The 27759-nt window shown below is 43.3% G+C and overlaps 1 protein-coding gene across 2 annotated transcripts in view; it reads left to right on the forward strand.

The window, feature by feature from the left end:
• Positions 1-27759, forward strand: part of HOMER1 (homer scaffold protein 1) — a 151493-nt gene that overhangs the window by 112974 nt on the left and 10760 nt on the right. For both annotated transcript variants that reach the window (XM_073344146.2, XM_073344147.2), the window contains exons 7-8: positions 20008-20118; positions 26014-26094. In XM_073344146.2, the coding sequence (XP_073200247.1) occupies positions 20008-20118; positions 26014-26094 (192 nt within the window). The remainder of the gene's footprint in view (positions 1-20007; positions 20119-26013; positions 26095-27759) is intronic.

Here is a 27759-nt window from a genome sequence, read left to right on the forward strand (position 1 = left end):
GCACCCAAACAGGGTTTTGTGAGAGAGAGAGAGAGAGAGAGAGAGAATATGTGTGCACTGACATTTTTCTTAGGAATTTACTCAAAACTCCAGGGTGGCGCAAAGTATTCTGTAACATCTGTTACAACAGAATAAGTATTCTCTTGTAAATTGTCATAAGAAATGTGTATATTTTTATATCACTTAGACGATGCTGTAGGGGTGTGTGACACCTTATAGATATGGGCGGTAAGTGACAATTCCCCTATGGGAGGCTAGCTTCCCGTCCACCTCTTCTGCTCATGGTCCCACCCACACTCAACTCCTGCCCTGCCCCCTCCTCACTTGCCCCATCCCTCCTCTCCTTCCCCCTTCATTTCTCCGCCTGCCTCCTGATTCCCCTGCATTGCCCTATCCACCATGCCGTGCACCCACTGCCCCTGCCCCCCATCCCATCCGGCCCCCTGCATCTCCCTTCAACTGCCTCCTGCCCCTTCACACATCCTTGTTTCCACTTCAATCCCCTCTTGCTCACACCCCCGAACAGCTGATATGCAGATTGTCCCTGCAAGAGGTACACCAGCTGCTCGGCTTCAGAGCACACAGAGTGCAATATAAGCCCCATAAACGGAAAAGGTCAAGAATACCTCTTTTAACAGTTTCAGAGTAGCAATCATGTTAGTCTGTATTCGCAAAAAGAAAAGGAGTGCTTGTGGAACCTTAGAGACTAGCAGATTTATTTGAGCATAAGCTTTCGTGAGCTACAGCTCACTTCATTAGATGCATTCAGTGGAAAATACAGTGGGGAGATTTATATACACAGAGAACATGAAACAATGGGTGTTATCATACACACTGTAAGGAGAGTGATCACTTAAGATGAGCTAATACTAGCAGGAGAGCAGGGGGCTGGGGGAGAAAGCCTTTTGTAGTGATAATCAAGGTGGGCCATTTCCAGCAGTTGACAAGAATGTCTGAGGAACAGTTTTTGGGGGGAGGGGGGTTATAAACATGGGGAAATAGTTTTACTTTGTGTAATGACCCATCCACTCCCAGTCTCTATTCAAGCCTAAGTTAATTGTATCCAGTTTGCAAATTAATTCCAATTCAGCAGTCTCTCGTTGGAGTCTGTTTTTGAAGTATTTTTGTTGTAATATTGCGACTTTTAGGTCTGAAAATCGAGTGACCAGAGAGATTGAAGTGTTCTCCAACTGGTTTATGAATGTTATAATTCTTGACATCTGATTTGTGCATTTATTCTTTTACGTAGAGACTGTCCAGTTTGACCAATGTACATGGCAGAGGGGCATTGCTGGCACATGATGGCATATATCACATTGGTGGATGTGCAGGTGAATGAGCCTCTGATAGTGTGGCTGATGTGATTAGGCCCTGTGATGGTGTCCCCTGAATAGATATGTGGACACAGTTGGCAATGGGCTTTATTGCAAGGATAGGTTCCTGGGTCTGTGTTTTTGTTGTGTGGTATGTGGTTGCTGGTGAGTATTTGCTGCAGGCTGGGGGGCTGTCTGTAAGCAAGGACTGGCCTGTCTCCCATGATCTGTGAGAGTGATGGGTCATCCTTCAGGATAGGTTGTAGATCCTTGATGATGCGTTGGAGAGGTTTTAGTTGGGGGCTGAAGGTGATGGCTAGTGGCGTTCTGTTATTTTCTTTGTTGGGTCTGTCCTGTAGTAGGTGACTTCTGGGTACTCTTCTGGCTCTGTCAGTCTGTTTCTTCACTTCCACAGGTGGGTATTGTAGTTGTAAGAATGCTTGATAGAGATCTTGTAGGTGTTTGTCTCTGTCTGAGAGGTTGGAGCAAATGCGCTTGTATCATAGAGCTTGGCTGTAGACAATGGATTGTGTGGTGTGGTCTGGATGAAAGCTGGAGGCATGTAGGTAAGTATAGCGGTCAGTAGGTTTCCGGTATAGGGTGGTGTTTATGTGACCATCGCTTATTAGCACCGTAGTGTCCAGGAAGTGGATCACTTGTGTGGAGTGGTCCAGGCTGAGATTGATGGTGGGATGGAAATTGTTGAAATCATGGTGGAATTCCTCAAGGGCTTCTTTTCCATGGGTCCAGATGATGAAGATGTCATCAATATAGCACAAGTAGAGTAGGGGCATTAGGGGACGGGAGTTGAGGAAGCGCTGTTCTAAGTCAGCCCTAAAAATGTTGGCATACTGTGGGGCCATGCGGGTACCCATAGCAGTGCCGCTGATTTGACGGTACACATTGTCCCCAAATGTGAAATAGTTATGGGTGAGGACAAAGTCACAAAGTTCAGCCACCAGGTTTCCCGTGACATTATCGGGGATACTGTTCCTGACGGCTTGTAGTCCATCTTTGTGTGGAATGTTGGTGTAGAGGGCTTCTACATCCATAGTGGCCAGGATGGTGTTTTCAGGAAGATCACCGATGGATTGTAGTTTCCTCAGGAAGTCAGTGGTGTCTCGAAGATAGCTGGGAGTGCTGCTATCTCTATCTCTATCTTGCTATATCTGCTACCCAAGATCCATAAACCTGGAAATCCTGGATGCCCCATCATCTCAGGCATTGGCACCCTGACAGCAGGATTGTCTGGCTATGTAGAGTCCCTCCTCAGGCCCTACGCTACCAGCACTCCCAGCTATCTTCGAGATAGACCTGACCCAATAAATCCAGCTCTCTAAGCAAATATATGGAGTTCCGGCATTTAAAAAAAAAATCAACATCAATATGCCGTCAGCATGATTGATGCAAAAGTGGATCAAATCAGGATGTAGGTGGTTAATCTAGACTGGGCCTGATCCTGTAAGGTTCTGAGCACTTTCAAAACTTCCCTCAGCACTTTACAAGAATCAGTCAGTACCCTTTAGGGTGAGGTCCCATGTTTGGAACTGGAGAAGCTTTTAGATTTGGTAGTTAATTCAGTGACATTTTTTTAAAGCACAATTTTGACAAGCTACTGCATCTCAGTTAGCTCCCTCTGTAATAAAGATAGAAACTGGTGCTTAAAATTCTGCTGAAATATTGGAATAACAGACCAGGAGGCAATGTTTTAGCTACACCATATGATGGCAAGCAGAGGTTAAGTGATTGTGCCTTTTTTGACAAATGGATTATCATTATAATAGGCTCAGTTGTTAAATCCAACTCTTTCTTCAGAGCGCATGTAGATGAAACATGACCAAAAATCTGTCCATTAAGCTCCCAAGAAACATGCCATTTGATCCTGAGAGCCCTGTCAAGAAAAGAGACTCCTGTAATGAATAGCCCTGATTTTTAGAAATATTCATATTAAGATAGATTTCAAGGGGAGACAACAACCCCAGTACTGGTTTGCATGTTAAAGCGTAGTTAAATGGGTTCTCTGTATACAAGATTTTTCTGTGAGAGCATCTTGGATGGGCGGTGTTTATATCTGTGCCTGTGTGTCTGTTCTCTTGGGAAGCTCACACACCAATCAGATTGTCCTTGAAAACCACAAAAAAGCCAGTGACATAGTGAGAGGGAGAACCATAGTGGATAATCACATTTGTTACCAGAGAAAGGAAAGAAACAAGAATGAATTGGAGTTTCCAGAAATAACGACTTGTTTTACATCTGTTTAATGATGCATAGTGTAGTTTTGAAAATTAAATTTTCTATGCAATTTGGTAAAACTGCTTTATAATTTGTATTTTAGAAGTGTAAGATCATTTACTTTAATTGAATTACTCATTTAAGTAAAGTTAAGTTAGTGAGTGTTTGCAGGATGGGGGCCTAAGTCCTCAAGCTGGGAGCTGTAGCAGACTCTTATCCTCTGAGGATCAAACACAGAAGCAACATATCACATGTACTGAACAATGGGCTTGATCTTATTTTTCTGTATTTAGTCCTTCACTATTGTTTTTGATGCTAAAATTATGTTACTGCTTGCCTTTTTCCTGTATAATTTTATATTCAACCAGAACCTTGATGTAGTATGTTTATTATTAGCATTCGTCTTTACAGTTCTATATAACCCTTTTTTCATTTTTTATTATTCTCATTAATTCTAGCCTGTCTGTCTATCTTGCTGTTAAATATCATAAGCATAATATCAGGCCTTTTCTGCACTCTGCTGGAGGTGTTGGCACCCTAAAACCCACCTGCCCAGTTAGGCTACCAACAAGACTTAGTCCTCCAGAGGCCTAAAAGGGCCAGAAGGAGAAACTTACCAATTGGGAGCCAGCAGGCCGGATAAGGACTGTGACAGAATTGGAGCTCCTCATTGCTATCCCAGAACCACAGGGCCTTGTCTTCAAGTGCTGCAACTAAGTATGTTGTTGTTTGTTTATTTAAAGGTGCTGACAGCCGACATCTGAGTTTATTTTTATTTAACTCTTTAGGGACGGTTGCTGAGCTTGTGACATGGTCACCCTGCTCCAAGCAGGCTGCCAGTACTTGTGGTCTAAAGCAGGGAACACCTGCAGTACCACACTTGGCCCCACAAGAGGCACTATGGAGCAGCCCCACCTATCCCAACTTGGTATTAGCAATAGGATCGACTCCTCCTTTCTGTAAATGAGAACCATGGAGGAGACTGTATAACTCCCGGCTCTGCAGCAGAGGCTTTTCCTGGATGCGCAACTGGCCGCCAAAGAGGCCACCCAGAAGCAGCAAGCTGTGCTCCTCAAGCTACTGTAGAGGCAGCAGCCATAGCGGCAATGACAGTTCCAGGAGGCAATAAATGGGTGGATCACCAGCCTCTCCCATTCCAGAGGGACACTTTGGGGTCAGGAATAGACCTTACCAAACTGGGACCTGATGATGATCTTGAAATACATGTTACGCTGTTCAGTGGGAAAAGACTACCTAAGCTGCATGACTAGCTCCTTTTCTGTCTGGGGAAGCTCAGACAGGTTACTGGGCCTTAAATGATGAAGCCACAAAGGACTATGATACCCTGAAAACCACCATCTTTGACTGACCAGGAGTATCACTGGAGACTTACCAGCACTGGTTCCAGATAGAAACTTTCTCCTTTGGGATACAACCCTGTTCCAATGCCCAGCAACTAAAGGATTGGGCCACCTACTTGCTTCAGCTGGTTTCCCGCTCTCCAATTGAAATTGTAGAGTCTGTAGTGTGCAGACAGTATCTAGAGGTTTTGTAAGCCACCATTCAAACCTACCATATGCAGACATAACTCCAGCACCACTGAAGGTGCCATCCTATTCACAGAGGACTTTATGCTGTTTGGTTGACCCGACCAGTGTGAGCCACCTGGGCCTGGAGAAGCCTGGCCCCAACCTCCCAAGGAATCACCCTCGGCCGTTTCCTGGAAAAGTCTCAGAACGAGGGTTACCCTCCTCATGGACCCCAGAAGGCACCGCACAACACCACCAAAAGAGCATCAGAGAGGAAGTACATGGAGTCACACCTGGGAGCCGGTCAGGGAGCTTCCCCTAAACAAATGATCATCTGTTTCCACAGTGGAAAGCTGGGGTACATCAGTCACTCATGCAATTTCATAGAGTGTGGTTTCATGGAGTGCTAGGGCCTCTCAGGAAGAACAGATGAGAACTGTTGCTAAGGATTTGTAAATCCAATAGTTCTATGGGGCTCAACAGTATCAGAGCTAATAAACTCAAGGTGCTTCTGAACCCTAGTCTGGGAGACCTTACTGGATTCTGGAGAGCAACAGGAGGATGATCCAGTGTATATGACCTGGGTCCATGGGGATACTCATACCTACCCAATAACCTGGCGATCTTTGAACATACGGGACCAACCAGAATGCTTCAGGTTGGTATAACACCCAGTTTGCCATGGGAAGTAATAATCAGGAGGGACTGGCAATGTTTCTCTTCACTATTACTGCACCACTCCGAGAGCTCAGACATCAGATCTGACCACCTGTCTGACATCTTCCTGATTGTGGGCTCCAACCTCTGTAATGGCTTCTTGCAATTCAAGAAGACTCAGAAACAGCGACAACTTGCTTGATTGCAAACAGCCTTGGCAGCTGATGAGCTGGCTGGCAGCTCAGCAGAACAGCCTCGGAATAACTCTCTTCCCAACATCAACCCAATGCTGTTAACCAGTTCCTTTGATTTGGTCTGAGAAGAACAAGGAGATGCCACCCTTGGAGAGGCATACACCTAGATTGTGGTGGTTAATGGAACTATCTCTCAGGAGGTTTAAACCGCCCAATGTCCTTATTTCAAGTGGCAAAATGACTTACTCTGTTGAGTGGAGATGAACTCCAGCCCAGGTGAGGTATGCCACTAGATCCTGGTGCTTTGAAACGTTCAGAAAAAAATGCTACAGCTGGCACATGAGTCCCTTCGTTGCTCACTTGGGCAGAGACAAAACCCTGGAGATTTTATCAGCCAGGGGTCCACAAAGAAGTAGTGAATTTTTGTGACGCTTTCCCTCAGTGCCAACAGGTAGCACCTAAAGGACACCTTGGGGCTCCCTTGATCTCCTTTCTCTCATAAGCACACCATTGAAGTAGGGTATGGATGGACATAGTGCTATGGAGAGGGGGGGCGGGGGGTGCTTTCCTGGGAGTGGGCCAACTACTACATTAGGTTCATGCCCCACTTCGCAAACCTTGCAGCACCATTGACAGACCTCACAAAGGCCACTGCACCCAGAGCAGTGGACAACTGACTGTGATGAAGCCATTATCAAGATAAAGAGTACCCTGTGTCAGCAGCCTGTACTTCAGAGTCTGGACAACTTCTCATTCCAGTTCTTACTGCAAACTGATGCTTCTGCAGTATGTTTGGGAGCAGTGTCACAAAACTTTCAGGTTGTGGAGGATCTTATACTATTCAGAAACTGCATCCACTAGAGACTAGATTCTTCATCATCAAGCAAGAATGCCTGACCATCAAATAGGTTGTTGGGGAATTACATTATTATATTTTAGGGTCTCCCTTTAACCTAATAATGGACAATCCACCCCATAAATGGTTGCAGGTGTTGAAGGACACTAGTCCTCGCATTACTCAATGTTATTTGGCACTGCAACCATATGCCTTTTGCATGCGATACCAAGGTTCACAGCGCTAGAATGCAGGTTTCTTTTCCTGGGATGGTGTGGATATTCTAGAAGGAGGAGATTGGGGCCCTTGGGATCTATCAGGCCTTCCCTAACCCCTACTAGAGGTGTTGGCATCCTGACACCTCCCTCCCCACACACATCCGCGCACACACATCTGCACATACAGTCAGGCTGGGCTACCAACAAGACTTAGTTGTCCAGAGTCCTAGAAGGGCAAGGAGGAGAACTGACCAATCAGGAGCCAGCAGGCCAATTAAGAATGCTTCCCAGATTCTTCTCAGGGGCAGAGCTGGGCGAGACTGGGCAGAGACTGTGCTCCTCAGTGCTAACCCACAAGCCCAATGCCAGGTCAGGGCCTTGCCTTCAAGTGCTGCAAATAAGTGCTTGCTTTGTTGTTGTTTGTTTATTAAAAGGCACAGACAGCCAAATTTTGAGTTTATTTGTGTTTAACTGTTTAGAGACTGTTGCTAAGCGTAGGGCACAAGCTGCCCTTCTCCAAGCAGACAGTCAAAACTTGTGGACTCAGGGAGCACCCGCAGAACCACACTTGGTTCCACCGGGGGCACTATGGAGCAGCCCCACCTGTCACAGATACCTTTGTCTTTTTTAATATTTCGAACTTCGTTCAAACTCAAGCTTTTTCTATTTTATATAAATATTTTCAAAATCTTGCCTTTAAACAATGGCCTTAGTCTCTTCTATTTATTTTACGTTATTTGTAAATCTCGTCATCCTTTTTTAAAACAGAAACTATGCCAAAATACCCCTGTCCCTGATTATTCTTCATTCAATTTTTAAAAACAAATGAATTAGCTCCACTCTAGTTATGTGTATTAACCTATATTGTCCAATGAGTCAGAGAGGTCTATTATGAAATTCTCTGGACAAAAAGAAGAAACATGAGATCTTCCATGTATTAAAACCAATAGTAAAAGGTTCTATAGCTGTATAAATAAGAAGAAAACAAAGAAAGAAGAGGTGGGACTGCTAAACACTGAGGATGGAGTGGAGGTTAAGAATAATCTAGGCATGGCCCAATATCTAAACAAATACTTTGCCTCAGTCTTTAATGAGGAGCTTAGGGATAATGGTAGGGTGACAAATGGGAAGGAGGATATGGAGGTAGATATTACCACATCCGAGGTAGAAGCCAAACTTGAACAGCTTAATGGGACTAAATCGGGGGGGGGGAGGGGGCAGATAATCTTCATCCAAGAATATTAAAGGAACTGGCACATGAAATTGCAAGCCCATTAGCAAAAAATTTTAATGAATCTGTAAACTCAGGGGTTGTACTGTATGACTGGAGAATTGCTCACATAGTTCCTATTTTTAAGAAAGGGGGAAAAAAAGTGATCCGGGTAACTACAGGCCTGTTAATTTGACCTCTGTAGTATGCAAGGTCTTGGAAAAAAATTTTGAAGGAGAAAGTATTTAAGGACATTGAAGTCAATGGTAATTGGGACAAAATACAGCATGGCTTTACAAAAGGTAGATCGTGTCAAACCAACCTGATCTCCTTCTTTGAGAAGGTAACAGATATTTTAGACAAAGGAAATGCAGTGGATTTAATTTACCTCGATTTCAGTAAGGCATTTGATATGTTTCCACATGGGGAATTATTAGCGAAATTGGAAAAGATGGGGATCAATGTGAAAATTGAAAGGTGGATAAGGAACTGGTTAAAGGGGAGACTACAATGGGTCACACTGAAAGGTGACCTGTGAGGCTGGAAGGAGGTTACTAGTGGAGTTTCTCAGGGATCGGTTTTGGGACCAATCTTATTTAATCTTTTTATTCCTGACCTTGGCACAAAAAGCTGGAATGTGCGAATAAAGTTTGCGGATGACACAAAGCTGGGAGGTATTGCCAATACAGAGAAGGACCGGGATATCATACAGAAAGATCTGGATGACCTTGTAAACTGGAGTAATAGTAATAGGATGAAATTTAATAGTGAAAAGTGCAAGGTCATGCATTTAGGGATTAATAACAAGAATTTTTGTTATAAACTGGGGACGCATCAGTTGGAAGTAACAGAGGAGGAGAAGGACCTCGGAGTATTGGTTGATCACAGGATGACTATAAGCCACCAACGTAATATGGCCGTGACAAAAGCTAATGCCGTCTTGGGATGCCTCAGGTGAGGTATTTCCAGTAGACATAAGGAGGTGTTAGTACCGTTATACAAGGCAGTGGTGAGACCTCATCTGTAATATTGTGTGCAGTTCTGGTCTCCCATGTTTAAGAAAGATGAATTCAAACTGGAACAGGTACAGAGAAGGGCAACTAGGATGATCCGAGGAATGGAAAACTTGTCTTATGAAAGGAGATTCAAAGAGCTTGGCTTGTTTAGCCTAACCAAAAGAAGTCTGAGAGGAGATATGATTGCTCTCTATAAATATATCAGAGGGATAAATACCACAGAGGGAGAAGAATTATTTAAGCTCTGTACCAATGTGGACACAAGAACAAATGGATATAAACTGGCCATCAGGAAGTTTAGACTTGAAATTAGATGAAGGTTTCTAACCATCAGAGGAGTGAAGTTCTGGAACAGCCTTCCAAGGGAAGCAGTGGGGGGCTAAAGACATATCTGGCTTGAAGACTAATCTTGATAAGTTTATGGAAGGGATGATATGATGGGATAGCCTAATTTTGGCAATTAACTGATCTTCAACTATTAGTGATATATATGCCCAATGGCTTGTGATGGGATGTTAGATGGGGTGGGATCTGAGTTACTACAGAGAATTCTTTCCTGGGTGTTTGGCTCATGAGTCTGCCCACATGCTCAGGTTTAGCTGATCACCATATTTGGGGTCGGGAAGGAATTTTTCTCCTGGGCAGATTGGCAGAGGCCCTGGGGTTTTTTTTGCCTTCCTCTGCAGCGTGGGGCACGGGTCACTTGCTGGAGGATTCTCTGCACCTTGAAGTCTTTAAACCACGATTTGAGGACTTCAGTAGCTCAGACATAGGTTAGGGGTTTGTTATAGGAGTGGCTGGGTGAGATTCTCTGGCCTGTGTTGTGCAGGAGGTCAGACTAGATGATCATAATGGTCCCTTCTGACCTTAAAGTTTATGATTCTATGAAATGTGTTAAAACCCTGTGGGGCTTGGGAAAACTTATTAATAGGTCCTAGGGTCCTCCCAGAGGATCTGGATCCTCAAATACAGGAACCAGCAGCTCCTGAAGATGTGCCAATAACTGAAAGTCTCACCCCTTGTTAACATTGGCAAGTCAGGACTAGGTACGTGCATTAATCTATATTAGTTTGCTGTCCATTGTCCCCCTATCTTCCTGCTCCAGTTGCCCTCCTTCCCAACCATGGACCTAGGGCTGAGAGGGAAAAAGACTGCATACAGCTTCATTGAAACTATAAAGTTCTAAAAGACTAAAGATCACTACTTTTTTCTGAAATGTTCAGTATCAGAAACACACTTCATGGCAAAATTTTGGCAATAACTGGGTTGTTCTGAAACACATGAAAGTTTACAAAACAAATGTATGGATTTGGTATCCTTCAGATCTTAGAAAAAAGGTTTCGGAGATGTCTTGTGATGCCAGTCAAGAGCTTAACAGTAAGCTCTGAGGCACAAGAGAAGTTGTTGGATCCTTTCATGGTGGTTCTGAAAAAATGGCAAAAGACAAAAGGGCCCCTTTGAGCAGGGTCAAGTCCCACACAAAAGGTTAATCAGATCCAGCACACTCAGATCTGACTATGTCCATTCCAAAATTGAAAAGTAAGGCTGTCCATCAGGGAAAATCTTGGTGTGATGCTGGGAGACCTGGTACCAGCTCATGCCTATTCCTCTGCTGAACACTGACAAATACATACCTGAATTAGTCTGCCTCTCCTATGTGTTAGCATTGTTAAAATAGATGTTAAGTTTATAAAATGTGTATAGACTTTATTAAACTCTTGCAGGATGCTGCATGTATTAATCTCACTTATAACATCTGTACCCCATACTATAAAGTTATATTCAGGGTTTGTATTGTAATCCTCTGTAATTGTGTAAATCATCAAACAGGAAAGAAACATTAATTAATGTAAAATGCTGGCTTCCTACAGAAGGCCCACCAAGAAGGTCCATTGAAACCAAATGAATCATTGTGAAACATCAAAGAACAAAGGCTTTGGTAATTGCATTCCTCCCATCCAGTGAAGATGAGATGTGAGCATGAACACATCCCATCAGCTTGAACTTGGGGGACAGGGGAATAAAAATCCTTAACAAGAAAAAACTATATCTTTATGCTGTTTGGAGCAAGGATTCCTAAGTATAACCAAAAGATCAGCAGTGCTTGGCCTGGTTTAGCAGTGAAGGACATATAGAGCTTGCTTATTATAGAAGCTTCTGTTACCTTTTGAAACTTAAGACTGTAACTCATTTGTGTGTATTTTTATCTGCTTTAGCCTTATAAATAACTCTCATTTCTTTTTCTTAGTTGTTAAATCTTTAGATAGTTTGTTATAGGATCAGCTATAAACATTGTCTTTGGTGTAAGATCTGAAGTGCGATTGACCTGGGATAAGTGATTGGTCCTTTGGGATTGGAAACAACCTGGATGTTGTGATTTTTGGTGTAAGGGACCATCTATCACAAAGGCAGGCTTACCTGGGTGACAAGATAGAGAAGTAGCTAAGGGGACTCTCTTTGACTCCATGGTTAGGCTGTTATAGTGCCTGAGGAGTTCACACTTGATATTTGTTGGTGAAATCTAAGTATAGAATTCACAGCCAGTTTGGGGTTTGTACCCTGCATCTTAACTGTCTGAGGCTGGTATTCACAATCTTGAGCCACTATAGGACAGCTTGACACTTGGCATAGACCACAACTGCCAAATCCCGTGAGTTCATCAGATCCAAAATGGTACTCAAGATCCTTCCAGAATAGATGGTTCTTTTATCACAGTCACATATAGCTACCAATGTTACTGTGATAGCTGAATACACAAATCCACAGCCAGATCCTGTACCGGATCCATGGGACAGACCATCTAAAGAAGGGAAGAGAAAAGCACCCTCAGATTGTTGCTATTCGGATCTCCACACCTGAAAAGCAAAGTGGATGGGTGGATGAACTTCCTCATTTTTCTCCAGTCTTTATCTTCTCCTAAAACACCTTTGGACTCGCTAAATAAAATTATCCTACCATTTGTTATGCTGCACGAGACCAGTTCATTTGGTCTCGCCAGTTGTATCTGCATCGGTTCCAAGGTTGGATCCTCAGTCAAAACAGGAACAGGATTGAACTAAGCCACTGGTGGTCCATGCTAGATTTCAGCCTTACAGGACAGGGTGTACTCTTAGATGTGGAGTTTTCAGACCTCATTGCCTCTGGGTTATGAATCACTACTAGAATGTGGCAAGATACTGGCAAGATTGGCCACTGTCAGTGGTCTAGTCCTATTGGCCGCCATCCAGTGCTATATACTTAGCATTATTGGCACAAGAATCCCACTTTGACTAAAGAACAATAAAAGACTTGTCCATCAGATTTGAGATTCACAGATCCAATTACGACTTCTATTTTCAGAGAGCACCTTTGTACCTTACAGTTTTGCAGAAGAAAGAACTAGTTCTTCAGGTGGAATACCAACAATTAGAGACAGAATTGGAAACAGAGATTCATCCCCTGATGAGAATGTTGGAATAAAATTTGCTTCCTCTCCTTCTGAGGATGCACTACAATTTCATGAACTTGTAAAAAGGATGGCCATAACTTTAAAACTTCTATCTGTGGCACTGGAGGAAACATCTCACCCCCTTTTCAACATTCTTGGTGCCCCATTGAAGAATAAAGTCTCTCTCCCTTTCCTAGATGCAGTAGACCTACCAAAATGTTTTGGTCTACCCTGGCATCCTGTCAACCAATTTCTAAAAAGGCAGACAAATTGTCTCATTTACCATATGAAGGGTTTTCCTTTCACTCACACCCCAATGTGCATTCTCTGGTTGTAGCAGCCTCAAGTAAATAGTACCAGAGCGGGACAAGCACTTTCTACTCTATATAGTAAAGAAGGCAAGAATTTGGATGCGATAGGAAGAAAGGTGTTTTGTTCTATGTCGCTTGGAACCACAATGGCAAATTACCATGCATATTAATTCCATTTATGGAAAAAGATTTCTACTTTCAGTAAAATACTTCATGAAGACCAGCACAAACTGGTTAATGCTATAATAACTGTCAAAATGTATCAAAACATGCCCTCAGAGCATCTTTTCATGCTTTGGATTCCTTGGCTAGGGCAGAAGCATCTCCAGTCACATTAAGAAGTCATGCATGGCTGAGATCCTCTACTCTCCCTCCTGAAACAAAGTGCAAGGTGGAGAAGCTCCCTTTTGAAGGGGATGGATAATTCAGTATTAATACTGACAAGACAGTGGAAATAGCCCGACTTGATTATGTAAAGAGTTGTCACTTTGGATGGGCTAGCACCAGCAGGAGAGTGAATTTGTGTGGGGGGGTGGAGGGTGAGAAAACCTGGATTTGTGCTGGAAATGGCCCACCTGTTGATCACTTTAGATAAGCTATTACCAGCAGGACAGTGGGGTGGGAGGAGGTATTGTTTCATGATTTCTGTGTGTATATAAAGTCTGCTGCAGTTTCCACGGTAAACATCTGATGAAGTGAGCTGTAGCTCACGAAAGCTCATGCTCAAATAAATTGGTTAGTCTCTAAGGTGCCACAAGTACTCCTTTTCTTTTTGCGAATACAGACTAACACGGCTGTTCCTCTGAAACATGAAAGATACAAGATCAGCTGCTTGTTCTTTGGATGTTTTTCCAACAGCAGGGGGCCTCTTGTCCTACATTTTGATACAACAGACAATTTTATCCATCATTGTCCTCTTCATAGTATCTCTCTCAAAGATGGCAATTTCACCAGCAGCAGCTGGTTTCTTTTCAAACACAGCAGAAAAGGAAGGCTTTTCAACCACAGATTACAGGGAAGTAGCGTGCAACCTCAACTTCTGCTCAGTTCCCAGGTCACAGATTTGACATGAAGATAGAGAGCTCCGAATCAATTCTACATCAGTCCTCTCCATCCCTTATTTGGGGACAGACTATCTGGCTTGTGAACAAATAGAAGTCCATAATGTCAGTCAAGTTGACCCTGGAAGTAATGGAAAAAGGGTATGTAATTCAATTCAAAACTATACCTTCTCCCAGTCTCCCAACCCTTCCCTATTCAGGAACCCCTCTCAGAAGAACTTGATAACATCAGGGGTCCAGTCCCAGTTCAGTGCAGCTCCACCTGTATTTACTTTCAGTGGTCCAGCAAGAGCACCTGTTCTGAGGCTTCCATTTCCCCAGGTGTTTGCCTTTCTTGGGTGAAGACAGTCTTACTCCCGTCTGATTGGGATATTTCCAGAATGCACAGTACCCTCCTTTCACTGTATTATTGGGAGCCAAGACAGGTGGCCCAAGCACATCTGCTTGCTTTCTCTGCAGTCATGGTTAACAGGCTCACTGCCCACAGTTGTAAGTTACAGCACAGGTCTTTCTAAGCAGCCTATTTTATTTTTCAGATAAAAGCATTACTGAGAAAACATATTAAAACCAATATAAGAAGATACACTCATGGTAATAATCTTACCAGAGATCTCCCCAACCCGAACATGGGCTCTGGGAGGAGCAGTCCTTCAATACCCCACCCAAAAGGATTTCCATGTGGTTTCAAGTTCAGCGCAGCTTCAGCTCAGAACAAACACCTAGTCTTATGAGGCCTGAGTAGGCCCAGTCTTTCCAACCCTTCCTTAAGGATTGGGGCCTGTCCATTTGCTGAATCAGGAAGAAGGCCCCAAGACTGTGTAAAACCAGGCTGTTTATTCAAAAATCCTTTCTTTGTTGGTCCCTGAGAATCGAGCTTGAACTAGTATATGTGAACTTTGTCAGGGGTGGCTTCAAAGGGGTTGATAATCAGGGCAATTCCATTATCCCCATTCTCCTAAAGGAGTTGCATACAATTCCACAATAACACATACACAATTGAATTTTTAATACAATGGATCACAAAGGTATTAACCCTAATTCAGTAAGGTTTAAATTAGTTCAGTTAAGTTTATCTTAGGTCCATAAGGTTTGTCCAGGATGTTGCATGATATTGTCAGTCTGTAACACCTGCTCCTTGTGGGTGTAACAGTGGAGGTTCCAAGAGAATTTACACATCAAGGGTTTTAATCAAGATATTTCCTCAAACTGAAGGATGGAGGGCTTCATCTGATTCTTGTTAAAGAAAGCTCAATGCCTTCTTCAGGAAATTCCTGCTTCCCATGTTGGCAGTAGTGTCCATCATACCCCCCTTTTCCACCTTAGATTGGTTCTGGCTCTTGATCTAAAGGATGCCTATTTCCATAAGGCCAAGTCACCTCAAGTATCACTGGTAGGTCAAAGACATTTTCAGTGCAAGGTTCTTCCTTTTGGTCTGTCTACTGCCCCCAGAGGTTTTATACAGTTCCTTTGTGATCTAGCAGTTCATTTAAGAAGACAAGACATTTTGTTTACCCCTCATCGCTATGACTGGCTACTAAAATAGACAATGCAAGAAAATCTTTTCCATGATACTCATTATACATGTTCCCTCTTCAAAGACCTGGGACATTTTAATTAATGTGAGGAAGTCATGCCTATGTCTCCCACAGAAAATCCCAATTATAGGGAAGGCAGGCTTTTTCTGACAGATGAGATTTCTGAAACTTCAGACAACCATATGTAGGCTTCATTGCCAACTTATCCAGATAAGAGGGTTTTTTCTGACACGTATGGCTCTAATGGCTGCAGCAATTTATGTCACATCATCCTCTCTTCTCAGAATGGGAACTCTGCAGTACTTGTTGGCAGTAAATTACAGACCAAGTACAGACAGTATGTGAAAATTTCTAACCATAAGAGAAGATGTGCTGACCTCCTTAATGTGCTGGACTCAGAGTACAAATGTTGTAAGAGGGATATTATTCAATCTTTAGCTCCATCAATGACTGTGACATTGGGTGCTTCCAACAGGGGGAAGGGGAATCATAGAATCATAGAATCATAGAATATCAGGGTTGGAAGGGACCCCAGAAGGTCATCTAGTCCAACCCCCTGCTCAAAGCAGGACCAATTCCCAGTTAAATCATCCCAGCCAGGGCTTTGTCAAGCCTGACCTTAAAAACCTCTAAGGAAGGAGATTCTACCACCTCCCTAGGTAACGCATTCCAGTGTTTCACCACCCTCTTAGTGAAAAAGTTTTTCCTAATATCCAATCTAAACCTCCCCCACTGCAACTTGAGACCATTACTCCTCGTTCTGTCATCTGCTACCATTGAGAACAGTCTAGAGCCATCCTCTTTGGAACCCCCTTTCAGGTAGTTGAAAGCAGCTATCAAATCCCCCCTCATTCTTCTCTTCTGCAGGCTAAACAATCCCAGCTCCCTCAGCCTCTCCTCATAACTCATCATCTCAACTCTCTGTCAGTTTGAGGACACTGAAACTCTCAGGAAAAGAGTCTATACATAAACACATTAGAGTTGAGAGAGATATGTCTGTCTGCCAAATCTTCTCTACCTCACATCAAAGGGAAGGTAGTTAGTCACGTATTATATCAATAAGCAAGGCAGAGTTTTATTAATCTCAGTTGTGCAGTGAGGCAATCAAGTTGCAGGATTGGTGTGTCCAGCACAACATTTATCCCATAGCCCTCTCATCTGATGGGAAAGCGCAATGACTGGTGGATCAACTACGTAGAGACATGATGCAATTACACAAATGATCAGTACAGAAGAAACTAATACACAACATCTTCAACCTCTGGGAATTTCCAGATAAAGACCTATTTGCCACCAGACGTAATACAGTGTCACTAATTCTGATCAAGAGCAAGAAAGGACACCTAATCCATATTGGATGTGTTTCTCCTGAGTTGGGGAAAAGGCCTGCTGTATACTTGCCATTGAATGCAGAAATTCTTGAGAAAGATAAAACAGTATAGAACCAAAATGATCCCAGTTGCTCCAGCATGGCTGGGGGCAAAAATGGTACACCAACCTACTGCTGCTACTGAGGGAATTGACAGACTGATTCTGGCATTACTGGATTTATTGTTGCAACAACAGGGCAGGATTTACCATCTGGATACTTTATCTCGACCTCTGACTGCGTGGGCTAAAGGATTTTAACAGACTTTAAAAAATCTTCTCCTTCAGAAGTGCAACAGGTGCTACTCAGTTCTAAAACAATCTACCAGAAAATGTTTTAACCTTAAATGACTGAGGTTTGTAAACTGAATGCATAACAAATCAGAACCATCAGTATTAACACCAATTCTGGAATACTTATTTCAGTTAGTTTCAGATCTGTCAGTTTCCTCTTTATGGCTCCAGGTAGCATCTATATCAGCATTCTGTTTTCATAGACATTACATTTGACTTTGCGCACAGTACGGTCAAGACATATATGAAAGGACTTTCTAATTTGTAACCACCTGTAAAAGATGCAATTCCACCATGGGATCTCAAGTAAGTCTTAGCACAACTCGTAAAGTTGCCTTTTGAGCCTTAGGCAGAGTGCTCTCTATTCCGTTTGTCTATTAAAACTACTTTTATAATAGCTATAATTTCAGCTGGGCAAGTGAGCAAGTTACATACCCTTGTGGCTGGACCAATTTTCACTATTTTTCACAAATATAAGGGTGGTGCTTTGTCCTAACCCAGTATTTTTATTTAGTATTGAAATTTCACATTAATCAAACAATAAATTTACCAGTTTTGTTCCTCATGGTCACAAGAGTGAATCAAGGTTACATACTTTGGATACTCAGAGAACCCTAACTTATTATCTGAGTAGGACTAAGGAATTTCACAGGCCTCCTAAATCTCTTTTTTTCCTATGCAGTCAGGCTGTCTCGGCACAAACAATATCTAAATGGGTTAGACAGTGTATTCAGGAAAGCTATAGATTAGCAACTATTCTCCCCCTGCTGGATTATATCACATTCTGCTAGAGCAATGGCTACATCCTTGGCATGTCTTAGACATGTGCCAGTTTGGAAGGTATGTAGGGTTGCCACTTGAAGCATTGTACATACTTTTACTTAACATTATACATTAGTTCTGGCACCTAGAGTAGACACCCAATTTGATAGAGTTGTACTTCAGTCCTTATTTAATTAGGACACTGAGTTCCACCTCCCATTTATGGAGTACTGCTTTCCAAACTATGCCAGGAGTGGGAATATGCAGAGGACATTCAAAGAAGAAATGAAGGTTATGTACAATCAACCTATGGAACTCATTGCCAGCGGATGTTGTGAAGGCCAAATTATAACTGGGTTCAAAAAAAAAATTAGATAAGTTCATGGAGGGTAGGTACATCAATGGCTGTTAGCCAAGATAGTCAGGGAGGCAACCCCATGTTTTGGGTGTCCCTAAGCCTCTGGGACTGGACAACAGAGGATGGATCACTTGATAATTGCCCTGTTCTTTTCATTCCCCTTGAAGCATCTGACATTGGCCATTGTCGGAAGACATGATACTGGGCTAGATGGATCACTGATCTGACCCAATATGGCTGTTCTTATGTTCTTACCTGTAACCAGAGTTCTTTGAGATGGGGTCTGGATCTCTACCCCCTCCCGCTCTTCCTCACAGTCCTAATAAAATCTACCTCTGAGGCAGTGGTGGAATGAACTGAGGCAGCAGCAGTTCCTTCCACTTTTTATAGCCTTTCCATCAGAATATTCAGGAACACTGAGGGAAGTGGTGGAGAGATGCATGAGCACTTTAACGGACACTACTAGGAGAAAGCTCCACTGTTCAGGCTGCACCAGCCAGCACAACCCAGGAGTGTGAATATGCACAGTCCATCTTGAAGAACTCTGGTTACAAATAAGTAACCTTCATTTTAAACCAGCTGAAAATCTGGCCCTTTTAAAAGATGCTTCATGCAAGTCAGGAGCATATTGTATCTGTAATTAAGCAGACTCTTCGTAATTATGGTCTTTAAAGAAAATTAGAGCCTTAAACTTCAGAGGGAAATAATTTATTTAGAAAACTGAGTTGTCGGGCTTTGTGCAGTAATATTTTTCAGTAACATTTTATTTAGTATTAATATATTTTTAGCTTACTTCACACATACAAGAGCTGGACTGATAGAAAACATAATGGCTCCATCAGTGTTCTGAATGATTTATGAACAACGTTAGTACAGAATATAATTCATGGATGTACAAAATGTTACCCATTGTTCTCTCAAGGATCATTTGTCTGTGTATAACAACAGTCATATTAATATCTCTTCAAATCGAAATTGTACGTGCCATTGCTATGCGTTTCATCCAAAGACAGATGGACAGAGCACTCTGTCTGCTAATAAAGGGAACTGTATAGTACCAAAATGTGCCATTTAGCTACTGGCCTAAAGGTGAGATCTGAAAATATAAAGGAGTTAAAATGTCTGCAGCCATGTTTCGGTAGGTAAGTATGCAGCATTATGTCTTGAATGCAGATTCAAAAATTGAATCTGAGAAATTGTAGCTGCTTTTTGGAGGACAGGGTGGGCATTGATTAACATGATGAAATATTAAAAACTTTCAGTGGATAGGTTAGATAGATCAGATTAGACAGACCTGTGATCAATCCTCTAGACCATGTGGACTCTAGAGAGATAATGCCTCTTCTTCCCTGAACATTTTCAAAATTAGTAAGTGCACATTTTCATGCAAAAGGGGCTTTTTTTCAGACTACAGAACCAATATTTTTCAGCTATCAGAGACTGCAACAAAATTTAAAATTTCAGAGGAGAGAAATATTATACAAACCATTGAGTAAAGAATTTTATACTAATGTTTTACAAAAATATTTTCAGCATTTTAATCCATATATATTTTCTAGAGTTAATAAGTATATTTCAACAGATGTATATTTCAGATGTAAGTGTTAATGCAAGGAGGCACTAGTACCTTGTAATTCTTCATGTTGTCACTAAATTCTATATTTATTGCTGACATTTATTTCTACAGGTGACTGAGCTGGAGTGTGTGAGCAGTCAAGCAAATGCAGTCCATACACATAAAACAGAATTAAACCAGACAATACAGGAATTAGAATCCACACTGAAGAAGAAAGAAGAGGTATTTGCTAATGTTGTTCATAACATTTTAAAGTGGCTTTAAAAATCATGTTATTTATGACAGTTTGTAATGTTAATCTTAAATCTGCTTGTGAGCACAGAGGTAATTTCTGTTTGGACTAAAGTAAGAAGAATCCATTTTTTAGCCTTTTTGAGGCTAATAATAAATTTTCTTAGATTGTCAATCACAACTATTGTTTGGATTTTAGTGTATCTGAGCCAAAAATCTGCATTTTTCTGTTCACGCTTCCCAAGTACCTTTCTTTGCAAAAGAAAGCATGTACTGAAGCATGCAGCATTTCTGAAGCGCTGTGAATCCCATTTATAGACAAGCAATGTCTTTATTTTAAAAAGTATTTATTTTAAAAAGCAGCTATAAGCACTGCTTTCCTTTATTGGGGAAGTGAGTTCATGGTGAGAAACAAACCAATCTTTATGTGTTAAGATTATTTTAATATAGCTGCCCCTTTCTTCTAAATAAGCTCCACCCTCTACTCAGTGCTGCTTGTTGTGCCGTCAGCCAGGGTCTGGGCCAGCAGCAGGAGGGTATGGGGAATTAGAGAAGCCACCTGTGCTGCCCCAAAGTGAAGCACACACCCACCCCCAAAAGGGATAGCTACCTATATTGAAGTGGGAGGATAAGAGGGAGAAGGGAGCTGACTGTGGCGGGAATTGGCTTTTGTGGCTCCCCCATTATCAAAAATTCCAAGACAAGCAGTATCATAGAATCATAGAATATCAGGGTTGGAAGGGACCCCAGAAGGTCATCTAGTCCAACCCCCTGCTCAAAGCAGGACCAATTCCCAGTTAAATCATCCCAGCCAGGGCTTTGTCAAGCCTGACCTTAAAAACCTCTAAGGAAGGAGATTCTACCACCTCCCTAGGTAACGCATTCCAGTGTTTCACCACCCTCTTAGTGAAAAAGTTTTTCCTAATATCCAATCTAAACCTCCCCCACTGCAACTTGAGACCATTACTCCTCGTTCTGTCATCTGCTACCATTGAGAACAGTCTAGAGCCATCCTCTTTGGAACCCCCTTTCAGGTAGTTGAAAGCAGCTATCAAATCCCCCCTCATTCTTCTCTTCTGCAGGCTAAACAATCCCAGCTCCCTCAGCCTCTCCTCATAACTCATGTGTTCCAGTCCCCTAATCATTTTTGTTGCCCTTCGCTGGACTCTCTCCAATTTATCCACATCCTTCTTGAAGTGTGGGGCCCAAAACTGGACACAGTACTCCAGATGAGGCCTCACCAATGTCGAATAGAGGGGAACGATCACGTCCCTCGATCTGCTCGCTATGCCCCTACTTATACATCCCAAAATGCCATTGGCCTTCTTGGCAACAAGGGCACACTGCTGACTCATATCCAGCTTCTCGTCCACTGTCACCCCTAGGTCCTTTTCCGCAGAACTGCTGCCTAGCCATTCGGTCCCTAGTCTGTAGCTGTGCATTGGGTTCTTCCGTCCCAAGTGCAGGACCCTGCACTTATCCTTATTGAACCTCATCAGATTTCTTTTGGCCCAATCGTCCAATTGGTCTAGGTCCTTCTGTATCCTATCCCTCCCCTCCAGCGTATCTACCACTCCTCCCAGTTTAGTATCATCCGCAAATTTGCTGAGAGTGCCATCCACACCATCCTCCAGATCATTTATGAAGATATTGAACAAAACTGGCCCCAGGACCGACCCTTGGGGTACTCCACTTGATACTGGCTGCCAACTAGATATGGAGCCATTGATCACTACCCGTTGAGCCCGACAATCTAGCCAGCTTTCTACCCACCTTGTAGTGCATTCATCCAGCCCATACTTCCTTAACTTGCTGACAAGAATACTGTGGGAGACCATGTCAAAAGCTTTGCTAAAGTCAAGAAACAATACATCCACTGCTTTCCCTTCATCCACAGAACCAGTAATCTCATCATAAAAGGCGATTAGATTAGTCAGGCATGACCTTCCCTTGGTGAATCCATGCTGGCTGTTCCTGATCACTTTCCTCTCATGCAAGTGCTTCAGGATTGATTCTTTGAGGACCTGCTCCATGATTTTTCCAGGGACTGAAGTGAGGCTGACTGGCCTGTAGTTCCCAGGATCCTCCTTCTTCCCTTTTTTAAAGATTGGCACTACATTAGCCTTTTTCCAGTCATCCGGGACTTCCCCGGTTCGCCACGAGTTTTCAAAGATAATGGCCAATGGCTCTGCAATCACAGCCGCCAATTCCTTCAGCACTCTCGGATGCAACTCGTCCGGCCCCATGGACTTGTGCACGTCCAGCTTTTCTAAATAGTCCCTAACCACCTCTATCTCCACAGAGGGCTGGCCATCTCTTCCCCATTTTGTGATGCCCAGCGCAGCAGTCTGGGAGCTGACCTTGTTAGTGAAAACAGAGGCAAAAAAAGCATTGAATACATTAGCTTTTTCCACATCCTCTGTCACTAGGTTGCCTCCCTCATTCAGTAAGGGGCCCACACATTCCTTGGCTTTCTTCTTGTTGCCAACATACCTGAAGAAACCCTTCTTGTTACTCTTAACATCTCTGGCTAGCTGCAGCTCCAGGTGCGATTTGGCCCTCCTGATAACATTCCTACATGCCCGAGCAATATTTTTATACTCTTCCCTGGTCATATGTCCAACCTTCCACTTCTTGTAATCTTCTTTTTTATGTTTAAGATCCGCTAGGATTTTACCATTAAGCCAAGCTGGTCGCCTGCCATATTTACTATTCTTTCGACTCATCAGAATGGTTTGTCCCTGTAACCTCAACAGGGATTCCTTGAAATACAGCCAGCTCTCCTGGACTCCTTTCCCCTTCAAGTTAGTCCCCCAGGGGATCCTGGCTATCCGTTCCCTGAGGGAGTCGAAGTCTGCTTTCCTGAAGTCCAGGGGTCCGTATCCTGCTGCTTACCTTTCTTCCCTGCATCAGGATCCTGAACTCAACCAACTCATGGTCACTGCCTCCCAGATTCCCATCCACTTTTGCTTCCCCCACTAATTCTACCCGGTTTGTGAGCAGCAGGTCAAGAAAAGCGCCCCCCCTAGTTGGCTCCTCTAGCACTTGCACCAGGAAATTGTCCCCTACGCTTTCCAAAAACTTCCTGGATTGTCTATGCACCGCTGTATTGCTCTCCCAGCAGATATCAGGAAAATTAAAGTCACCCATGAGAATCAGGGCATGCGATCTAGTAGCTTCCGTGAGCTGCCGGAAGAAAGCCTCATCTACCTCATCCCCCTGGTCCGGTGGTCTATAGCAGACTCCCACCACTACATCACTCTTGTTGCACACACTTCTAAACTTAATCCAGAGACACTCAGGTTTTTCTGCAGTTTCGTACTGGAGCTCTGAGCAGTCATACTGCTCCTTTACATACAGTGCTACTCCCCCACCTTTTCTGCCCTGCCTGTCCTTCCTGAACAGTTTATAACCATCCATGACAGTACTCCAGTCATGTGAGTTATCCCACCAAGTCTCTGTTATTCCGATCACGTCATAGTTCCTTGACATCACCAGGACCTCCAGTTCTCCCTGCTTGTTTCCAAGGCTTTGTGCATTTGTATATAAGCACTTGAGATAACCTGTTGATCGCCCCTCATTCCCAGTATGAGGCAGGAGCCCTCCCCTCACAGACATTCCTGCCTGTGCTTCCTCCCGGTATCCTGCTTTCCCACTTACTTCAGGGCTTTGGTCTCCTTCCCCCGGTGAACCTAGTTTAAAGCCCTCCTCACTAGGTTAGCCAGCCTGCTGGCAAAGATGCTCTTCCCTCTCTTCATAAGATGGAGCCCGTCTCTGCCCAGCACTCCTCCTTCATGGAACACCATCCCGTGGTCAAAGAAGCCAAAGCCTTCTCTCCGACGCCACCTGCGTAGCCATTCGTTGACTTCCACGATTCGACGCTCCCTACCTAGGCCTTTTCCTTCCACGGGGAGGATGGACGAGAACACCACCTGCGCCTCAAACTCCTTTATCCTTCTTCCTAGAGCCACATAGTCCGCAGTGATCCGCTCAAGGTCATTCTTGGCAGTATCATTGGTGCCCACGTGGAGAAGCAGGAAGGGGTAGCGATCCGAGGGCTTGATGAGTCTCGGCAGTCTCTCCGTCACATCGCGAATCTTAGCCCCTGGCAAGCAGCAGACTTCTCGGTTTTCCCGGTCAGGGCGGCAGATAGATGACTCAGTCCCCCAGAGGAGAGAGTCCCCGACCACCACCACCCGCCTTCTCCTCTTGGGAGTGGTGGTCGTGGAACCCCCAACCTCAGGACAGCGCATCTCATGCCTTCCAACCAGCGGAGTCTCCTTCTGCTTTCTCGCCCCAGACATATCATCTGGTCCACTCTCCGCAACGATACCTGTGGAGAGAACATGAAAGCGGTTAGTTACCTGTGTCTGTGTTACTGGAACCCGGACATTCCGCTTACCTCTTCTGGAGGTCACATGTTGCCAAGCTTCTTCACTGGCCTCTTGGCTCCTCTGTGCAACGTGCTCTATATCTGTAGAGCTTTGTGCCCCTAGAAGCCTATCCTGAGTTTTGTCCAGGAAATCCTCAGTTTTCCGTATGCAACGCAGGGTTGTTATCTGTTGCTCCAGACCTTCAATCTTCTCTTCCAATATGGAGACCAGCTTGCACTTTGTACAGACAAAGTCGCTTCTGTCCTGTGGAAGAAAGACAAACATGGCACATCCAGTGCAGGTCACAACAGCTGAACCCCCCCCTTCCATATCACCTTCCTACTACGAGCTTCCTCAGAGCAGTTTGCAAGACGTAAGCCTCACTGGGCTCACTCCAGTATATAGGAACATAGGCATTGCCATACTGGGTCAGACCAGTAGTTTCCAACAGTGGCCAGCACCAGATGTTTAAGAGAAAGTGCAAGAAACCCTGACATCGGCAGTTATGGAATAACTTCGCCACAGGGCAAGTTTCTTCCTAACCCCTGTTAGAGATCAGCTTGTGTCCTGAGATGTGGGGTTGTGTATTGGTTTCTTTTTTCCTGTTGTTTTTTAATCCTTACTGTTGTAATTCTGTGTGCTCTTGTTGTTGCCGTAAACATCCAGTCCTCCTTTGATTCCTGCTAAGCTCTTGGCCTCAGTGATATCTTGTGGCAAATTGGTCAACAGCGTAATTGTGCATTGTGGGGGGAAATATTTATCAGTTTTAAAGCTGCTGCCTTTCAATTTCATTGACCAACTGCTTGTTCTTGTATCGTGAGAATGAGTGAACAGAAATGTCTGATCTAATCTCTATACCATTCATTTTGTATACCTTTATCATCTTCATCCCCTCATACTTTCTCTAAACTAAAAACACCATTCTTATCAGTCTCTCTTCATATGGCAGTCAGTGGTCAGAACTTTGTGTTCAGGCAATTTCTGTTCCCTCTCTCTTGCTGCTGCTGGCTTCATCCCTTGCTAATGATATAGGAAGCAGCTCCCCACTGAAGTCTGGACTTCTCTTTTGAAAAGGAGTACATTGGTGTGCACTAAAATATTTTTTTTTAAATAAATACAGACCAGGATTGAACTTTTAGTTACCATGACCCTCAATTTTCCAGAAAAAATATTCCAGCCTTGCTGGGGTGGGAGATTAAGAGAAACTCCACAAAGCTTAAACGTTGATGGCAAATATGTTGTTTGAGTTGTTACACTTTTCAAGATGGAATTGCTCATTGTTGGCATATGAATATCTAACATACAGATCAATAAATTACAGAAGTTGCTGATTGCATACTATTGGGGGGGAGGGGCTTTGAACTCCACCCACAAGAAGTGTCAAGGTAAGCAGCTGCTCAGTGTCAGTTTTGGTATAATTGGAACGATTTGGCCTGGAAAAGAATAAGTGGCTTATTTGCACTGAGTTAAGATCCGGTAATGTTGTTAAAGGGATTTGTTTTTCCTTCCTCAGGAAATAGAAAGATTGAAACAAGAAATTGATAATGCCAGAGAGCTTCAGGCACAGAGGGATGCTTTGACCCAGAAGCTCCAGGTAAGCATCAGTACAGTGTGTGTATATATGTGTATATATTTTATAGGAAGATGGGCAGTAGGCAGACGCTTATATTTATCATATGCACAGCTTATCTTTTCCTGGCTAGATTCACCCAAACTGGCAGAGAGAGGTGCAATTTATGCCTCCATGAACCAGTCTGGACCCCATGTCCTCCAGGGGGAATTCACACCAAATTGCCATTTGCCCTCCCTTGGGCCATTTGACCTAACTGCTCCATAGGGGAGCAGTTTTAAGTTGCAGCTGGAGCTCCACATAGAAGCTACTGTAGTGGAAGCTGCTTAGGAGATGCACCACATTAATGCATTCTCTGGCCACTTTCCTTCACTGGCCACTCTGTTCCCATTTTGAGCACTACTTGGCTTCTCTCAGGCCTTTCTGGCAGACCTGCTGCCATTGAGTGCCTTCATCAGGTTATTTAGAACACACGGGGATGAATCTAGATCAAATTGCAACTGTACTGTAATAAAATTTGATTTTAAAGTGTCCATTTATATAGTATCTCTTTATTCCTTGTTGGTTTGAATAACTTTACAATTCTTAACATTCTCTCAGGAGTCTCTAAACTCAGGATTTGGGTTGGGGGGTCTTACTAGGGTGTGTTTATTTTGTTTGTAAAAATTGTTTTTAGAGCTGAATGCCTCTGCAAATTGGAAATGGAACATGCAGCCTTTCATCTTTCAAAATCAGTTTAAATTTAGCCCCAATTTGAAAATTGTTAGTCTGACAATTCAGTAGTCCTGTGTAAAATGAATTGGTGACCTCAGTCTGTCCCTTTAACTGAAAACCATATGGCAGACTTGGCAGAAGCCCAGATGTAGTTGGTGACTGAACTATTCTTTTATTTTGAGGAGAGATGGGCATTAACTAATACCCTGTGTTCAAACACCTCCAAAATTTAGGAGCTTTGAAATTCATATCTGAATTGTGTCTCTTGGGCCCACATCTAATTCCTAGAACAGGTCCCTACAGATCTAGATTTAAATGTGTAGACAGGGCAGGGAAGAGGCTTGCATTGCCTTTTTCTGTGTCTGTTAGAATCATAGAACCATAGGATTAGAAGGGACTGCAAGGATAATATCTATCCCCCTGCAAAGGTGCAGGATTTGTTGTGTCTAAACCATCCAAGACAGATGGCTATCCAGTCTCCTTTCTAAAACCTGCAGTGAAAGAGCTTCCCTACATAGTCTGTTCCATTGTCCTACTGTTCTTACAATTAGAACGTTTTTCCTGAGATTTAATCTAAATCTGCTGTGCTGTAGTTTGAACCCATTTCCTATTGTCCTGCCCTCTGTGGCACAAGAGAACAACTTTTCCATCTTTTTTATGGCAGCCTTTCAAGTATTTGGAGACTGCTATCATGTCCCCCTTAATCTTCTTTTTTTCAAACTAAACATACTTCAGCCCTTGCTCACATATGGCTTGCATTTCATCCCTTTGATCATCTTTGTCACTTGCCTCTGGATCCTTTCCAGTTTCTCTACATCCTTTTTATAAATTGGTGACTAAAATGGGACACTACTCTAGCTGAGGCCTAACCAGTGCCAAGCAGAGCAGTACTATCACCTCCTGTGTCTTGCATGCTATGCATCTGTTAATGCAACCTAAAATTGCATTTGCTTTTTTTGCAACAGCATTGCTGAC

This window comes from Lepidochelys kempii, chromosome 5 (assembly GCF_965140285.1).
Source record: "Lepidochelys kempii isolate rLepKem1 chromosome 5, rLepKem1.hap1, whole genome shotgun sequence".
In the NCBI taxonomy this organism is placed as follows: domain Eukaryota; kingdom Metazoa; phylum Chordata; order Testudines; family Cheloniidae; genus Lepidochelys; species Lepidochelys kempii.